Source organism: Mobula birostris, chromosome 24, assembly GCF_030028105.1.
Source record: "Mobula birostris isolate sMobBir1 chromosome 24, sMobBir1.hap1, whole genome shotgun sequence".
Lineage (NCBI taxonomy): Eukaryota > Metazoa > Chordata > Chondrichthyes > Myliobatiformes > Myliobatidae > Mobula > Mobula birostris.
Window position 1 is genome coordinate 59,409,224 of NC_092393.1, and position 19,923 is coordinate 59,429,146.

The 19,923-nt window shown below is 44.3% G+C and overlaps 1 protein-coding gene across 2 annotated transcripts in view; it reads right to left on the reverse strand.

Moving 5' to 3' along the window:
• Positions 1–4: 4 nt before the first annotated feature.
• The window catches only part of c24h17orf75 (chromosome 24 C17orf75 homolog), a 32,971-nt gene continuing 13,052 nt past the window's right edge, over positions 5–19,923 (reverse strand). Inside the window, exons 7-10 of one of the 2 annotated variants that reach the window (XM_072242683.1) lie at positions 16,348–16,412; positions 12,588–12,724; positions 9,685–9,788; positions 5–5,287 (exon numbers count right to left, since the gene is read on the reverse strand). In XM_072242683.1, coding sequence (XP_072098784.1) covers positions 5,156–5,287; positions 9,685–9,788; positions 12,588–12,724; positions 16,348–16,412 — 438 coding nt within the window. In that variant the 3' untranslated portion in view covers positions 5–5,155. Of the gene's footprint in view, positions 5,378–9,684; positions 9,789–12,587; positions 12,725–16,347; positions 16,413–19,923 lie in introns of both variants that reach the window. The other variant, XM_072242682.1, reaches the window with a different exon arrangement.

Below are 19,923 nucleotides of genomic sequence, written 5' to 3' on the forward strand. Positions count from 1 at the left end.
GGACTTTAAAGTTTAGCTTTATTTGTCACATGTACATCAAAACATACAATGAAATGTGCCGTTTTGTGCAAACAACCAACACAGTCCAAGGATGCGCTGCAGGCAGCCCGCAAGCGTCGCAGCATATTATGCCCACAACTTAATTGCCCTAACGCATACGTCTTTGGAACGTGGAGCACCTGGAGGAAACCCACGTGCTCATGGGGAGAAAATATTAAACTCCTTACAGACAGCAGTGGGAACTGAACCCCAGTCACAGGCTCTGCAAAGCTGATGTCTTTGAACATCACTTTTAACTGATTGAAACAACTGGATAAATGGACACTGGGATTTGATTCAGTGGTGCCTAACTGAAGCTTGTAACAAGAGCTGCAGTAGAAAAGCAGAGCAGCTTCCCGTTCCTGGGTGAAGATCTATCCAGGGCTGGACATATTGATGCAGTTATGAAGAAGGCACGATAGCGGCTATATTTCATGAGGAGTTTGAGGAGGTTTGGACTGTCACCAGAGTCTAGCAAATTTCTATAGATATACTGTGGAGAGCATTCTAGCTGGTTGCATGACTGCCTGGTATAGAGGGGCCACTGCACAAGATCAGAATAAGTTGCAGAGGGTTATAAACTCAGCCAGCTCCATCAATGGCACTGGCCAACCCGCCATTGAGGACATCTGCAAAAGGTGGTGCCCCAAGACAGCAGCATCCATCCCTAAGGACCTGCTTGGACATGGGAGCAGAATTAGCCCGTTGAGTCTGCTCTACTCTTCTTATTACCAGCATCAGGGAGGAGCCTGAAGACCCATACTCAGCATTTTAGAAATATTTCATGGACTGCTCAGAAATGTGATGGTGGAGGGGAAGAAGCTGTTCCTAAAAAAAAAATTGAGTGTGGGTCTTCAAGCTCCTGTACCTCCTCCCTGATGGTGGGAATGAGAAGAGGGCATGTCCTGGGTGGTGAGGGTTTCTTAATGATGGATACTGCCTTCTGCAGGTATCAGCAGGACTGCGTTACACTGAGAATCAGAATTATTATCACTGACATGTCGTGAAATTTGTTGTTTTGTGGCAGCATTACAGAATCAGATATAAAACTTACAGTAAGTTAAATAACTAATACAAGAGAGGAATAATGAGGTAGTGTTTATGGACCATTTAGAAATCTGGTGGTGGAGTTCTCAACCGCTGCTTCTTACTGTCTGTTACACTGCTGGTGTTTGGGGCAGCAATGAAGCTCCTCCATATCTGACGGTGTTCAGGACTTCCTTCATCGCTTCTCAGTAGCTTCCCCTCAGTTTCCACTCCTGTCAGTCGTGCGAGTTCTGGGTGGAGACTCAGGAGAACCGTCGCACTCAGATGTAGAAGGACCAGTGGACAGCTCTTAGTCTGGCCTCTACCCTTTGATCTGTCTGGCATGGGTGATCCTACCAGGAGCCAACACGCTCCAGGTCAATGAGGCACACAAGTCTCCAAATCATGATAAGGTTGTGGTCCTCCTGGAGATTCTCAACTTCGGAAGAATTAAACTCCAGTGAAAGAGCTGCACTGCATCCCAACTGTTACAGGGAGCAAACGTATGGTACATTTTCTTCCCAACTTTTTTGTAACACTCACCTGTTTAATACTTTGGTCTCCAAGTGCCAATTAACTTCTGTAGAAAAGGTTTTACCAAGTGTACATAACTGTCCAAACTCTGTAAATAAGGTTTGCGATGATGGTCTGTAGATAATTTGGCCCGCCTAGACAACAATTTTATGGACAATACACCACAATAAACGGAAAACCTCACAGAACAAATCTGCAGTTAAAATGCAGAAAAGTTAAAAAAAAAATAGCTCGGAGGAATTTTTTAAAAATCTGCTCTATCTGTCAGTATCAATTTAGTCAAAAAGCAGAACAGAGAATAGTCTAGCACAATGCAGGCCCTTTGGCCCAACGATGTTGTGCTGTCTGTTTAACCTACTCTAAGATCAATCTAAACCTGCCCTCCCACTTGGAGGATGATCCAAGCCCTACAAATCTATGAGCAGAGTCTGTTGAGGGTGTATTTTGTCTCTGTTCTTGTACTTATTTATACAGGGAGAAGCCAGGAGACGGGCTGAGGGGAAATGGATCAGCCATGATGAAATGGTGGAGCAGACTCAATGGGCCAAATGGCCTAATTCTGCTCTGATATCTTATGGCCTTATTATTGAGATACAGAACAGAATACCTTCTGGCCCTTTCAGCCACGCCACTCAGCAACCCACCTACTTAATCCTGGCCTCATCATGGGACAATTTACAATGACCAATTAACCTCATCCATATGTCTTTGGACTGTGGGAGGAAACCAAGGCACCCAGTGGAAACTCATGCGGTCACAGGGGGAGCATACAAACTCCTTACAGACAGCAGTGGTAATTGAACCTGGGTCACTGATACTGTAAAGCATTGTGCTAACCACTGCACTACTGTGCCACCTCACACCAAGTAGTTTTTAGGTCTTCCTGCACTAAAAATAACTCTATCACAACTCAGAACAGAACAATCGTTGACACCTCTGTGAACATAAGTGCTTTGACAGCAATTTTATACATAAAATGTGGGAGAGTGGACAGGTTGTGTTGTACATATACACTCAGTGCCATCTTTATCAGGTATCTCCAATACTTAATAACAAGGACATTGAACGTAAGTTCATGGTCTTCTGCTGCTATAGTCCAAAGGTCTTCAAGGTCCGAAGTGTCGTGCGCTCACAGATGCTCTTCTGCACACCACTGTTCTATCGTGCGTGTCAGCTTGAACCTGTCTGGCCATTCTCCTCTGACCTCTCTCATTCACAAGGTGTTTTCACCCACAGAACTACCATTCACTGGACCTTTTTTTTTGTTTTTCCACACCATTTTCTGTAAACTCCAGAGACTGGGTTGTGTGTGAAAATCAGCAGTTTCAGAGATACTCAGACCACCCCATCTGGCACCACCAATCATTCTGCAGTCAAAGTAATTTGGATCACATTTCTCCCCCATTCTGATATTAGGTCTGAACAAGAACTGAGCCTCTTGACTATTTCTGCACGCTTTTATACATTTGAGTTGCTGTCACATGGCTGGCTGATTAGATATTTGCATTAACGAGCCAGTGTACAGGCGAATCTAATTACATGACCACTGAGTGTATGTGCAATATTGGCAGCCAGCATTCCATGAATGCAGTCCTATTAAAGGATTTTTCTATCTCAACAAACTTTTGGAGTGTGTTCATTTTATTTTAAATCAGTAATCACTGACCTTCAGAAAGTAACTTGTCTGATGGAGGTGAGATGTTTGGGGAGGGTTGGTAGGGGCAGGGCAGAATACCCAGGATCATTTCTACCATTGTCCTGTCCTGAGCCTGTGAGGGATCGGTCTGTGCTCTGCAGTACCTGACCTACCTGACAACAACCCTGGGGCAGCATGGTAACACAGCAGTTAGCAAAAACGCTTCCAGCACCAGTGACTGGGAGACTGAGGTTTAATTACTGCCATTGTGTTTGTACTTTCTCCCCATGATTGCGTGGGTTTCCTCCGGGTGCTCCGGTTTCCTCCCACGGTTCTAAGACGTATCAGGCAGGTTAATTGGGCATTGTAAATTGTCCCATGATTAGATTAATGTTAATTGAGGTTGCAGAGGCAGCGTGGCTCGAAGATCTGCAAGAGCCAACTCTGTGCTATATCACTAGATAGGCACTGTGTTGCTCATTGGCACTGACAACTCACCCCACTATGGCATGGTTTGATGTACATGTGATAAATAAAGCTAATCTTTAGAAACATAGAAAACCTACAGCACAGTACAGGCCCTTCGGCCCACAAAGTTGTGCCAAACATGTCCATACCTTAGAAATTACTAAGCTTACCCATAGCCCTCTATTTTACTAAGCTCTATGTACCTATCCAAAAGTCTCTTAAAAGACCCTATCGTATCCGCCTCCACCATCATTGCCAGCAGCCCATTCCACGCATTCACCACTCTCTGTGTAAAAATCTTACCCCTGACATCTCCTCTGTACCTACTCCCCAGCACCTTAAACCTCTGTCCTCTTGTGGCAGCCATTTCAGCCCTGGGAAAAAGCCTCTGACTATCCACATGATCAATGCCTCTCATCATCTTATACACCTCTATCAGGTCACCGCTCATCCTCTGTCACTCCAAGGAGAAAAGGCCGAGTTCACTCAACCTATTCTCATAAGTCATGCTCCCCAATCCAGGCAACATGCTTGTAAATCTCCTCTGCACCCTTTCTATGGTTTCCACATCCTTCCTGTAGTGAGGTGATCAGAACTGAGCACAGTACTCCAGGTGGGGTCTGACTAGGGTCCTATATAGCTGCAACATTACCTCTCGGCTCCTAAATTCAATTCCACGATTGATGAAGGCCAATACACCGTATGCCTTCTTAACCACACAGTAGCTTTGAGCGTCCTATGGACTCGGACCCCAAGATCCCTGTGATCCTCCACACTGCCAAGAGTCTTACCATTAATACTATAGATCTTTAAATTTTGAAAACTTTATACTTTAAATCTTTAAAAACCAGTAAAAGCTCACATGCTAATTAAGCATCTACTTTAATTAATTCAGAGATATACATTCCTTAATAAAATATAAAACTGACAGCAGCAGACAGATCTACACCAAAAATCATCCAATATTGACTTTCTATTTGGATTCTGAACAAACCAGGGTACATTTTCATTTTTAACCAGACAGATTCCTGGAACACACGGCAACTATTTACAATTAATTAGTAACACACACTCTAGTGTGGGCAGGTTTCATTATGTGGGTGTGTCTCCGAATCTTCAAGTAGTGTTTTGGTTGATAAACTTTAGTAAAATTGCACTCTACATGTTTCTAAACAATCAGAGTAACTACTCTATTAATGACAGACAAGGAAAATACTACAGTTCACCATGTTAAATTTTCCAGTGATCAGTAACCAATCACAAATCCCTCTTTTAAAAAAAATTGTTCCTCTCTTTCTCTCTTGCCCCCCCCCAATTACCTCTTCTGATAGGAATAAATATCTGAATCCATGCGTTGCCAAACAAATATCAGTGACAGTGAGGTTTCTCCACAAGTAGCACAACATTTAAAGAGAGAAGTCTTGGTTAAAGTACGTCTGACACAACCTATTGTTAGTTAGTGGGGGTAATCACACCTTCCTCGTACATGAATTCCTCAAGCACCTTCACCACATTGCAAGCCTCGGGCATGTTGACGTGCTCCACTTTCACGTTACGTAGCAGGACATCCCCGTTGCCGCAGCTCTGGAGAAAGACAAAGCACTTGAACAGGGCGTAGTTGTTCATTTCAGCCTGCTGAATGTACCGCTTTAGACTGTTCATGTCCTGGATGGCCTGAGGGAGAGCAAGGAGGAGGGAAAGTTATCAGATTGAAAGAAACCAGCTGTGAGCCAGTTACCACATTGCTCAGACACAGGCGGGTCTGATATTGGGCATTTGGGACCAGGTGGTTCAAGGTTTTGGTTTCTGGCTGTGCGGAGTTGGTTACTGAAAGTCAAGGAACACAGCTAGCCAGTGGAGATTGTCATGATAATAGGCCATTCAGCCCATTGAGTCTGCTCTGCAATTCTATAATAGCTAATCAATTATTTCTCTTAGTCCTATTCTGCTGCCTTTGTTTTACAATCTTTGACACCCTGACTAATCAAGAACCTATCAACCTTCACTTTAAGTATACCCAATGACTTGGCCTCCACAGCCATCTGTGGCAAAGAATTCCACAGATTCACCACTCTCTGGCTAAAGAAATTTCTCTTCATCTCTGTTTTTCTGTCTGAGGCTGTGCATTCAGGCTGCACCCAGTGGCACCTACATCCATAATGATGGGAGTGTCTTGAGAGGTTGGTGTTGAAGCATACAAGCTCCTGTCTGAGTGGCGACTTGGATCTGCTACAATTTGACTATCGGAACAGGTCCGCAACAGATGCCATCTCATTGGCTCTTCATGCAACTCTGGAACATCTGGACAGCAAAGACTGCATACACTTGATGCTCTATATTGATTACAGCTCAGCATTTCATACCATCATCCCCCTCAAAACTAATCAGTAAACTCCAAGACCTGGGCCTCAATACCCCCTCGTGCAATTGGATCCCAGATTTCCTCACTTGCAGACCCCAGTCAGTTCGGGTTGGCAAAAACATCTCCTCCAAAATCTCCAGCAGCACAGTCATATGATGAAAGACTGGATCGACTAGGCTTATACTCATTGGAATTTAGAAGATTGAGGGGGGATCTTATTGAAACGTATAAAATCCTAAAGGGATTGGACAGGCTAGATGCAGGAAGATTGTTCCCGATGTTGGGGAAATCCAGAACGAGGGGTCACAGTTTGAGGATAAAGGGGAAGCCTTTTAGGACCGAGATTAGGAAAAACTTCTTCACACACAGAGTGGTGAATCTGTGGAATTCTCTGCCACAGGAAACAGTTGAGGCCAGTTCATTGGCTATATTTAAGAGGGAGTTAGATATGGCCCTTATGGCTAAAGGGATCAGTGGGTCTGGAGGGAAGGCAGGTACAGGGTTCTGAGTTGGATGATCAGCAATGATCGTACTGAATGGCAGTGCAGGCTCAAAGGGCCGAATGGCCTACTCCTGCACCTATTTTCTATGTTTCTATGAACACCACAGGGATGTGTACTCATCCACCTGCTCTACTACTTTACACCTATGACTGGGTTGCTAAGTACAACTCCAACACCTTATACAACTTTGCAGATGACACCATTTTGGTGGGCTGTATCAAAGGGGGTGACGAATCAGCAAACAGGAGGGCGATTGAAAACTTGGCTGAGTGGTGTAATAACAACAACCTCTCACTCAATGTCACTAAAACCAAGGAACTGATTGTAGACTTCAGGAGAGGGAAACCAGAGGTCCATGAGCCAATAATCATCGTAGGATCAGAGGTGGAGAGGGTCTGGAACTTTAAATTCCTGGGTGTCACTGTCTCAGAGGACCTCTCCTGGGCCCATCATATAAATATTATTGCGGAGAAAGTACAACAGTGCCTCTACTTCCTCAAGAGTCTGCGGAGATTCAGCACGTCCTCAAAACTCTTGGCAAAACTCCAGTGCCTTGAGTGGAAAATCCTACAAAAGGTAGTGGATTCAGCCCAGTACATCATGGGTAAAACTTTCCCAACCATTGAGCACATCTACATGAAACGTTGTTGTAGAAAAGCAGCGTCCATGATCAGAGAACTCCACCAGCCAGGCCATGCTCTTTTTTCACTGCTGCCGTCAGGTAGAAGGTACAGGAGCCTCAGGCCTCGCACCACCAGGTTCAAGAACAGTTACTACCCCTCAACCATCAGTCTCTTGAACAAAAAGGGACAACTACACTCGTTCTACTTCTGCCGTTCCCACAACCGATGGCCTCACTTTAAGGACTCTTTGTCTTGTTATTTCATGCTCTCATTATTTATTGCTATTTATTTATATCTGCATTTGCAGAGTTTGCTGTCCATTGATCCTGTTTACAGTTACTGTTCTATAGATTTGCTAAGGATGCCCACAGAAAAAGAATCTCGGGGGTTGTATGTGGTGACATGTATGTACCCTAACAATAATGAACCTTGTACTTTGGTCCTCGACCCTCTGACTATGGGAAACATCCTCTCCACATCTACTCTATCTGAGGGTTGACAGGCATCATAATCAAAAAGCTCACTCACTCCAGACGTTCTCTCTTCTCCCAACTCCCATCAGGCAGAAAATACAAAAGCTGGAAGCACGTACCAGCAGGCACAAGGCAGCTTCTACCCCATTGATATGACAATACTGAACATCCCTCTGGTATGATAGGATAGAGTCTTGACCTCAATCTACTTCATTATGGCCTTGTGCCTTAAACTGTAACACTTTATTCAGTGTTGTTATTGTTTTACCTTGCACTACCTCAGTGCGGAGGAGGTCTGGCCCCTGCACATGTAGCACGCAGTCCCACCCGTGTGTGGCAATGCCTTGGTGCTCGTGAACCAGATCCCCAGCAGCAGGTAAATGGCCCCACTGCCTTGTGGGCAGCCTCGGGAGAGACGAAGGCTACGGGAGTGAACCCAGTCAGCAAATCCGGAGCAGAGCCCCTAAGACAGCTGATGTCGTTGAACATCCTTTTGGCAGCTCCTGCCTCATTAGCTTTCCTTTGGACTACATTGGTGAGGCCGAGAGGGGGGATTTTGATGACTGGGCATCTCAGGATGTCCATACCTTCTGCCCAGGCTTGTGATAATGATAACCATCACCCATTGTCCTTCGAGACAGACGAATCCCAACCACCTCAATGCACTGGGTAATGAATTGATCTGTATGGACTGCATGCAAGACAAATTTTTTCACTGTACCTTGGTACTTGTAACAATAATTTTACCCAGCTATTCTGAAGGTAGGATTGGACATAGACTAGATGGTGCTCCAGAAAGCAAGATTCAAGATTCACGTTTCTTTATCATACATACATCAAAACACAGTAATGTGTTGTTTGCACTAACAACTGCCACACCTATAGACATGCTGAGGACAGCCGCAAGCATTACCACACATTCTGAAGATTCAGGACTCTGGCCTATCCTCAAATTCCCCCAAATCCCTGTCCCTAAAACCGTAACTTGACCCCAACTCCCCTCTCTGCCCCCAAAATCATCCCCAAAAAAACACAAAAAGAACCCAAATAAAACTAAGTCATGAGCTCAATGGACATAAAAACCAGCACATTCAGGAAAGGAAGCATCCTTATGCAGGGTCTCAGCTTGAAACATTGACGGTTTCTTCCAATCCATAGATGCTTCCTGACCTGCTGGGTTCCTCCAGCATTGTGTGTGTGTGCACGCATGCATATGTGAGTGGTGAGTGTGTGTGAGTGTGAAAGTATGTATGCGTGTGTTTGAGTGTGTATGTGTAAGTGTGCGAGTGTACGTGAGTGTGTGTGTGTGAGTATGTGTATGAGTGTGTGTGAGTATATGTGTGTGTGAGTATGTGTGTGTGCGTATGTGTGTGTGTATGTCTGCATGTGTTTGAGTGTGTACGTGTGTGTGTGTATGTGTCTGAGTGTCTACGTGTGTGTGAGGGTGTGTGTGTGTACGTGCTTTGCTCTGGATTTCCAGCATTTGAAAAAATTATTTATTGAGATACATTGCAGTATAGACATTTCCAACCTTTTGAGCCATGTCACTCAGCAATCCCCCAATTTAATCCTAGCCTAATCACAGAACAATTTATAATGACCAATTAACCTATCAGCCATCTTTGGACTGTGGGAGAAAACTGGAGCACCCAGTGGAAACCTACATGGTCACGGGGAGAACACAGAAACTCCTTACAGGCAGCGGTGGTAAATGAACTCGGGTAACCGCAGCAACATCATCTGCATCTGCAGAATCTCTTGTGTTTATAATGTGCAAACTCCCCAAGAATTCAGGCTCGATGGCAACATTTAAGAGAAGTTTGGACACGTACGTGGATGGGAAGGGTATGGAGGGCGATGATCCAGATGCAGGTCAATGGGAGTAGGCACAGTCATCGTTTGGCATGGACTAGATGGGCCAAAGGTGCATTTCTGTGCCGCAGTGATCTCTGACCCCATGAACCCATAACCAGAACCAAACCCTGCATTGTAGGAACACCCGAAAGGAAAAGTAACTTACCTTTAATTTAAAATTCTCCAGGATCTGCCGCAGGTGGAAAGGGTTTCCACTCTCAAGGCCATTTAAAAAAGAAGGAATCCAGTCTTCACAGAATTTGTTGCTCGCTGCATGAGGAACAAATAAGTTGATGAGAAGAGGGAACACTCGCTGAATAACAGCAAAAACATTTTACAAAGCGGCTGGTTCTTTGACCCCAACTGCCGACTGAGTAAAGTCAAATGTCTTATGAGGAAATGTTGAGCGGTGACTTGTTAGAAGAGTACAAGATGATAACAGGCACAGATAGAGTGGATAGCCAACAACATATTAATGCCTGGCTGAGAGACTGGTGTAGGGAGCAGGGCTTCAGGTTCCTGGATCACTGGGGCATCTTCTGGGGGAGGTACGATCTGTACAAAAAGGACGGGTTACACCTGAACCCAAAGGGGTCCAAATTCCTAGCAGGCAGGTTTAATAGAGCTGTTAGGGAGGGTTTAAATTAATTTGGCAAGGGGTTGGTAACTGGAGTGATAGGGCTGAGGAAGGGGAAAACAGAAGTAAATCAAAGATAGCGTGCAACAGAGATGATAGAAAGGACGGGCAGGAGATGAGGCATAATTGTAAACTGGATCAAATAACGACAGCACAAAAAGATCGTTACTTATCTTTTCACCCGTTTATTTCTTTGAGCTCAGCCGGCGAGTGAACTTGGACCCGACATCAGGGAGAGACTCTTTCTCATCTCCCCAGTGGTTCTACAAGTTCACTGCCTGATGTCAGAATTGTCAGAAGTTATAAGGCCACCAATACAAAAGAACAATCAGTTTGATAACCATTCCGGTTAAGTCAATGGATTATTGATACAAATGAACAATCAATATGATAGAGACTCCAGCCACCTTAATTAAAGAAAGGAATGTCCTACCTGGTTTGCTGGAGCCACAACTTAAGGACAAAGATAAGAACATCCGTCAAATTTGTGCTTTAATTAAGAAAGGAATATTCTGTCTAATTTCCATCAGGTACTGCTTTTTGTCAGAATCAATAGGTGTGAAAAGCCCAGAGATATCTTATGTGGATCTGGGCGAACTTTAACCCTCATCTTGCTCCAAAGAAAGCAGCTGTGAGACATTATTCAAACACACTGAAGTCACAGACATAGTCAGTACTGAATCCATTGTTTACAGGGATCTGAGAATCCCCCATTCCCTTAAACTTTATCATAATCACAGCCAGTGGGATGAGTTACAGGGCAATAGAGGCATGGTGCAGTTAAAACAGAAAGCAACGAATACTGGACTGAGAGTGTTGTAATTGAATGCACACAGCGTAAGAAATAAAATGGACGATCTTGAAATTCAGCTACAGATGGGCAAGTATGACGTTGTGGCCATCTCTGAAACGTGGCTAAAGGATGGCTGCCATTGGGAGTTGAATCTCCAAGGATATACAGTGTATCGGAAAGATAGGTTAGTAGTCAGAGGGGGTGGTGTGGCCCTGTGTATAAGAAATAATATTAAATTAGAAAGGGGTGACATAGGATTGGTGCAGAAACAGCAAGGGTAAAAGGACCCTAATGGCAGTTGTAAACAGGCCTCCAAACAGCAGCCGGGATGTAGATTACAAATTACAGCAGGAGATAGAAAAGGCATGTCAGAAGGGCAATGTCATGATTAATCGTTGGGGATCTTGACATGAAAGTGGATTGGGAAAACCAGGCCAGTACTGGACCTCGAGAGAGTGAGTTTGTAGAATGTCTAAGGGATGGCTTTTTGGGACAGCTTGTTGTTGAGCCCACTAGGGGATCGGCTGTGCTGGATTGGGTGTTGTGCAATGATCCAGAGGTGATAAGAGAGCTTAAGGTTAGGGAACAGTGATCACAATATGACTGAGTTCACTTTGAAATTTAGTCAGAGGGTGGTAAATCTGTGGAATTTGTTGCCACAAGCAGCTGTGGAAGCCAAGTCACTGGGTGCATTTAAGGCAGAGATAGATAGGTTCTTGATTAGCCAGGGCATCAAAGGGTATGGGGAGAAAGCAGGGGAGTAGGGATGACTGGAAGCATTGGATCAGCCCATGATTGAATGGCGGAGCAGACTTAATGGGCCGAATAGTTTATAGAGGTGTACAAGTTGAAAAGAGGCAGAGATAGAGTGGGCAACCAGAGACTTTTTGTCAGGACAGAAATGGCGAATACAGGAGGGCATATCTTTAAGGTGATTAAAGGAAAGTATGGGGAGAGGTGTCAAAGGTAAATTCTTTACACAGAGAGTGTGGATGCGTGGGACTCCCTGGTGGTAGAGGCAGATTACATTCGGGGTGTTTAGGAAAGTCTTAGGCAGGCAATGGATGAAAAGAAAATGGAGGGCCAAGTAGGAGGGGAGGGTTAGATTGATCTTAGAGAGGGTTAAAATGTCAGCACAACATTATGGGCCAAAGGGCTTGTACTGTGATGTATGAGAGAAAGAATGAGTTTTACTTGTTACATATACATCAAAACATACAGTGAAATGTGTCATTTGTGTCAAATCAAATCAGTGAGGATTGTGCTGGGGGCAGCCCAGAGGCGTCACCACACTTCTGACACCAACATTATATGCCCAGCACTCACAAACCCTATCCTGTACACCTTTGGAATGTGGGAGGAAACCAGGACACAGGGAGGAAACCTATGCGTCACGAGGAGAACATACAAACTCCTTTCAGACAACTGCAGGAGTTGTACCCCCGTCAGTGATCACTAGCACTGCAAGGTGATGGCCGTAACCGTTATGCCACTGTGCCAACCTCTCAGCAGCACTCGCTGTTTTATTACACTGCCGGCAACTGACCAGCAATCACTGCACAATGGCGGAAGGCGAGCACCAGATTCCCACGCAGAGGGGGTTTGCCCAGAGTGACGAGTGGCCTTGACGGGCTCCTACCTGCATTTTCGAAAGAAGGAGTCAGTCCACTGCAGTCTACAACCACGGCTTTCTGCTGCTCCTCAGCCGCTGCCTTACACAGGGAAGCCAAGGTGTCCTCTTGCAACAGGCCCTGAAGGCTGGCAGCACACAGAAACCTGACAAGAAAACAACATTCGCTGTTACTAATAACGTAACTGCTCACACACGCTCAGTTTTCCACAATTCCTTTCAATCCTTGTTCTTACCAATGGTCGGATAAGTGGTCCAACCTGATGGAGTAAGGTTACTCACTCCTCGTACCTTCCTCTGCACCAGCAGCCACATAAAAGGGTTAATGTATGAGGCGCGTTTGACGGCTCTGGGTCTGTACTCACTGGAGTTTAAAAGAATGAGAGAGAATCTCATTGAAACCTATTGAAAGGTAGAGTGGATGTTGAGAGGATGCTTCCAACAGTGGGAGAGTCTTAAGATCAAGGGCCACAGCCTCAATAGAAGGACGTCCTTGTGGCTAAAGGGATCAGGGGGTATGGAGAGAAGGCAGGTACAGGGTTCTGAGTTGGATGATCAGCCATGATCATACTGAATGGCGGTGCAGACTCGAAGGGCCGAATGGCCTACTCCTGCACGTATTTTCTGTTTCTATGTCCCTTTAGAACAGAGATGAGGAGGTATTTCTTTAGCCAGAGAGTGTTGAATCTGTGGAATTTGTTGCTGCAGACAGCTGTGGAGGCCAAATCATTGGGTATATTTAAAGCGTAAGTTGATAGGTTCTTGATTAGTAAGGGCATTAAAGGTTACAGGGAGAGGGCTGGAGAACGCGGTTGAAAGGGATAATAAGTCAGTCATGATCGAATTGTGAAGCAGACTCCATGGGCCGAACAGCCCAATTCTGCCCCCATGTCTTATGATCTCACCTGGACAGGTTGGGAGAATGGGCAAGGAAGTGGCAAGTGGGATACAGTGTAGGAAAGTGTGGGCTAATGCATTTTGGTAAACAGAATAAAGGTGTAATCTGTTTTCTAAATGGGGAAAGAATAAAGAAATTTGAGGTACAAAGGGACTTGGGAGTCTTTGTGCAGGATTCCCTAAAGGTTACTTGCAGGTTATTCAGCAGTAAGGAAGGCAAATGTTTTGTTGGCGTTTATTTTGATAGGGCTATAATATAAAAACTGAGGCTTTATTAGACATTGGTCAGACTACGCTTGGAGTATTGTGAGCAGTTTTGGGCCCATATTTATTTATTTATGTGCTTGTTGACATACAGTGCGGAATAGGACTTTCTAGCCTTTCAAATGCCAACAGACACCAACAACAAACACCAAACACCAACACCAGCAGACACCAACAGAATCAACAAACTCATTCATAAGGCCAGTGATATTGTGGGGATGGAACTGGACTCTCTCACGGTGGTGTCTGAAAAGAAGATGCTGTCCAAGTTGCATGCCATCTTGGACAATGTCTCCCATCCACTACATAATGTACTGGGTGGGCACAGGAGTACATTCAGCCAGAGACTCATTCCACCGAGATGCAACACAGAGTGTCATAGGAAGTCATTCCTGCCTGTGGCCATCAAACTTTGGAGGGTCAGACACCCTGAACCAATAGGCTGGTCCTGGACTTATTTCATAATTTACTGGCATAATTTACATATTACTATTTAACTATTTATGGTTCTATTACTATTTATTATTTATGGTGCAACTGTAACAAAAACCAATTTCCCCCGGGATCAATAAAGTATGACTATGACTAAACCACACTGCCCAGTAGACCCCTATTTAACGCTAGCCTAATCACAGGACAATTTACAATGCCTAATTAACCTACCAGTCTTTGGACTGTGGGAGGAAACGCACACCAGGGAGAACGTACAAACTCCATACAGGAACTTACGGGAATTGAGCCCAGGTCGTTGGTACTGTAAAGCATTGTGCTAACCACTATGCTACCATGCTGCCCCAAGGAAGGATGTGCTGGCATTGGAGAGGGTCCAGAGGAGGTTCACAAAAATGATCCCAGGAATGAAAGGCTAAAACGTTCGAGGAGCGTTTTATATTTCTGGGTCTGTACTCAATGGAGTTCAGAAAGATAAGGGTTCACCGCTTCCCACATCCACCACTTCTGCTGGCAGCTCAATCCACACTTGCACCACCCTCTGAGTGAAGTTCACCCTCAGGTTCCCCTTAAATATTTCACCTTTCACCCTTATGACTAAAACCCGCCAGACACTGAAAGGCCTGAACAGAGAGGATGTCTCCATAAGTAGGGATGACCCTTTAGAACCGAGATGAGGAAGAATTTCTTCAGCCAGAGAGTATTGAATCTGTGGAACTTGTTAACACAGTGGAAGCCTTGTCACTGGGTGTCATTATTGAATGGCAGAGCAGTTTCCATGGGCCAGATGGGGGTAATAAGAACAAATTATGGTCTATAGTCTTACTTCACTTTTCAACTCTTGGTCTGTGGCCCTGCGAGATACTCCATACATTTCCAAGTCCTTTTAAATGCAGCACACTCCGGATCGCTGGTATTATGCTTTCCTGAAATTTCCTCTAATGCTTCAAATAATTATCTCTAATCCCTGTTAACGGAATCTGGCTGAAAAGGATGGATTTGTTCAAGCCACTGAAGGTAATACACCTCAAATTTCCCCTCAGCCTTCCGATTCCAAGGCCAGCCTCTCCTTCCTAATGTCCTCTCGGACTAATCCTCCACCAACGTCTTTGGCTCAGTTTTGTCCAATTCCATTCCTGTGAAATATTCAGAGCATTACAGCACAGAAACAGGCCCTTTGGCCCAGCTAGTCCGTGCCGAACTGTTATTCTGCCTAGTCCCATCAACCCACACTGGGACCATTGCCCTCCATACTCTCCCATCCATGTACTTACCCAATCTTCTCTTAAATGTTGCAATCAAACCCCTAAGCACCACTTCTGCCAGCAGCTCGCTCCACACTTGCACCAGTCTCCGAGTGAAGAAGTTCCCACTTCAGGTTACCCAGTCCTGATGAAGGGTCTCTGCCCGAAACGTCGACTGTTTACTCTTTTCCATAGATGCTGCCTGGCTTGCTGAGTTCCTCCAGCATTTTGTGTGTGTTGCTTGGATTTCCAGCATCTGCAGATATTCTCTTGTTTGTGATTGGATCCCTTAAACATTTCACCTTTCATCCTTAACCCATGACCTCTAGTTGCAGTCTCACCCAAATTCAGTGGAAAAAGCCTACTTGTATTTACCCTATCTATACCGTTCATAATAATGCATATCTCTATCAAATCTCCCCTCAGTCTCCTACACTCCAGAGAAAAAAGTCCTAACCTATTCAACCTTTCCCTGTAACTCAGGCAGGTCCTCAAGTCCTGGCAACATCTTTGTAAATTTTCTCTACACTCTTTTTCAATATCTTTCCTTCAGGTTGGTGACAAGAAACTGGAAATTTTTTCTACTTGAGCAACAAGTTTATTTATTTAGAGGTACATATTAGAATACGCTCTCGTGGCGCTTCAAACGCACCACCCAGCAAACACCGACAACCTTGATTTAACCCTAACCTCATTTTAGGACAATTTACAATGAGCAATTCACCTACCCTAGCATCGCAGAGCTGGTTGTGGGGGTGGGGAGGTGTTAGCGCAGAGACAAGAGCACAAGAATACAGCTGTAGCAGAAGTTAAAATTCATCTGACATCCTGTTAAAGGAACACATTGAATACCAGGCATAACAGAGCTAGTTAACAGGTACAAAACTCAAATTACAACTCTGAAAAGGTCTTACCTTTCAGCAGCCAGTTTTACATCATTGTCAGTACTTTTCACTTCAACTGGAGTATTACTCAAAGCCTAAACAAATAACAACTGGATATTAGAGAGCAAAGTGACATGGGCGTCTTCACTGCTATTCTAAACGGTGCAAATTAAAATCACTAAGAGGAGGAAGGTTTGATTCCTAACTGTGTCAAGACGATGGGCCTGTTCCAGCCATGGAGGACATGATTCCTGCCATTATGCCCTTCTGTGAGGCATTGGAAGGGAAGAAAATCAGCCTCAATCATGTTTCAGGTTGGTGTTCAGTGGAGCCGTACGTTGTGGTCACTCGGTGAGGTGACAGGCGGTTGCAGAGACCAGGTCAAATCTATGGGTTTTCCATTTCAAAGTATAGACTAACTTCAGATTCATTTTCTTGCAGGCATTTACAGGAAAATAAAGACATACAATAGAACATACAAAAAAAAGCATGTATAAACAAAAACTGACAAATAAGCAATGTGCAAAAGAAGACAAACTGTGCAAACAAATTATTAAAATAATACTGAGAATATAAGTTGTAAAGTGAGTCTGTGGGTTAGGGCAGTAGTGAGTGAAGTTATCCGCAGTGATTCAGGAGCCCGGTGGTATGGAACCTAAGGCTTCTGGACTTTCTGATGATGTGAACAGAGCACGACCTGGATGTTTTTTGTTTGAATAGTACTTTTATAAGATTTGTACTTTTTAACAAACTCAAGTATTTTTCACAGTATGTGGTGGTTCATCCCCATTCACTGGCAGAAAGCAGTATAGCAGCTAAACTAACGGTTTCTCATTTTTCACTGGCTAAGTATTAGCATATTACCCATGTGATGTAATTGTTTTAATTATGTAGCCTACACTAGTTTATTCCTATCTAAAGAGTTTCTTATCTCAGCTATAAAAGTGATGGATTCTTCAGAGACGCTATTTTTATTCCTTTTGTCTTTGCATCCATTCACTTCTCAGCACTGTTTCTCAGCTCTTTATTTAGTTTGCGTAGTATTTGTATGTTTATTTGTACTCTGAAATAAACTGAAATCTTAGAATTGAAACTGCTCATCATTCCTGATTCCTGGAAGAACCCCAAGGATCAGAAAATAAACAGAGATCCACCAGGTCCTTGATGATGGATGCTACTTTCTTGTAGCAGCACTCCTGTGGGTGTACAGGTTCCCCAGTGGGCAGAAGAGGAACAAAAGCCTAAAAGCACAAACCACCAGTCTCAAGGACAACTTCTATCCCACTGTTATGAACAGACCTAGTGTACAATATGATGGACTCTTCACCACACAATCTACATCATCATAAGAGCTACGACGTACATGAAAGGTGAGGCTTTATAAGGCGTTGGTCGGACCGCGCTTGGAGTATTGTGAGCAGTTTCGGGCCGTCATTGAAGATGGTCAAGAGGAGGTTCATGAGAATGATTCTGGAAATGAAAGGGTTAACGTACGAGGAGTGTTTGACAGCTCTGGGCCTGTACTTGGTGGAGTTCGGAAGAATGAGGGGGTGGGGGGATTTTATTGAAACCTATGAAATATTAAAAGGCCTGGGTAGAGTTGATGTGCAGAGGATGTTTGCTATAGTGGGGGAGTCTAGTTACAGACTCAGAATAGAACGGAGATGAGGAGGTTTCTTAGCCAGAGGGAGGTGAATCTCTGGAATTCACTGCCACAGATTGCTGTGGAGGCCAAGTCATTGGGTGTATTTAAAGTGGAGGTTAATAGGTTCTTGATCATTCTGGGTATCAAAGATTACAGGGAGAAGGTAGGAGAATGGGGTTGAGAGAGATAATAAATCAGCAATTATGGAATGGCAGAGCAGTCTCAATGGGCCAAATGGCCTCATTCTGTTCCTATGTTTTATGGTCTTAATATAACCTTGTATTCTTATTGTCTACCAGCAGGGCACTTCCTCTGTAACTGTAAAACTTTATTCTGCATTCTCTTACTGTTTTATCTTGTACTATGTCAACATACTGATGTAATACAATAATCTCCAAGGATGGCATGTAAAACAAAGATTTTCAATGCACCTCAGTACATGTGACAATAATAAACCAATTTACCTCTGAAAGAGAGCTGGAAGAAGGTTGAGACGATGACTCTATTAAAGGTTGGGGCAGATTTTTGGTTGATGGGAGAATCAAAGGTTATGGGGAACAAGCAAAGTAGGAACAAGGCCAAGATTAGATCAGCCCCAACGTTACTGGATAGTGGAGCAGCCCTGGCAGGTTCCACACACTTTTCCTGCTCTAATTTATTATATTCTTGTGCACTTATGATCGGGGTTGAGTTAGTTGGAACAGCAGTGAAGGTGCCCAAGGGATGAGGGCAGGATTCCCATCACAATCCAGACAATCCACAAGTTGACTCTGTGGTTAAGAAGGCATACGGTGTATTGGCCTTCATTAATCGTGGGATTGAATTTAGGAACCAAGAGGTAATGTTGCAGCTATATAGGATCCTGGTCAGACCCCACTTGGAGTACTGGTCAGACTGCACTTGGAGTATTGAGACTAGTTTTGGAATGGCATTGGAAAAGGTCCAGAAGAGGTTCACAAGAATGGGCATGAAAGGGTTAATGTATGAGGAACATTTGGGGGGGGGGAAATATCATTGAAACATATCGAATATTAAAAGGCCTAGATAGAGTTGACGTGAAGATGTTTCCTATAGTGGAGGAGACTAGGACTAGAAGGCACAACTTCAGAATACAAGGACTTCCCTTTAAAACAGAAATGAGGAGGAATTTCTTTAGCCAGAGGGTGATATATCTGTGGAATTCATCGCCACAGAGGGTTGTGGAGGCCAAATCATTGAGTATACTTAAAGCAGAGGGTAATAGCTTCTTGATTAGTAGGGGTGTTTAAGGTTACAGGGAGAAGGCAGGAGAATGGGGTTGAAAGAGATCATAAATCAGCTGTGATGGAATGACAGAGCAGAATCAATGGGCCAAATGGCCTGATTCTGCTCCTAAGTCTTATGACCTTATGCACATCGATAACACCACCTCCCCAATTTTCTAGATCAGTACTCTAGGTCCTTTAACATCTACCAGACGATGCTGAGGATGTTCTACAAGTCTGTGGTGGCCAGTGCTATCATGTCTGCTGTTGTGTGCTGGGGCAGCAGGCTGAGGGTAGCAGACACTAACAGAATCAACAAACTCATTCGGAAGGCCAGTGATATTGTGGGGATGGAACTGGACTCTCTGACGGTGGTGTCTGAACAGAGGATGCTGTCTAGGTTGCATGCCATCTTGGTCAATGTCTCCCATCCACTACATAATGTACTGGTTGGGCACAGGAGTACATTCAGCCAGAGACTCATTCCTCCAAGATGCAGCACTGAGCGTCATAGGAAGTCATTCCTGCCTGTGGCCATCAAACTTTACAACTCCTCCCTTGGAGGGTCAGACACCCTGAGCCAATAGGCTGGTCCTGGACTTATTTCATAATTTACTGGCATAATTTACATATTACTATTTAACTATTTATGGTTCTATTACTATTATTTATGGTGCAACTGTAATGAAAACCAATTTCCCCCTGGGATCAATAAAG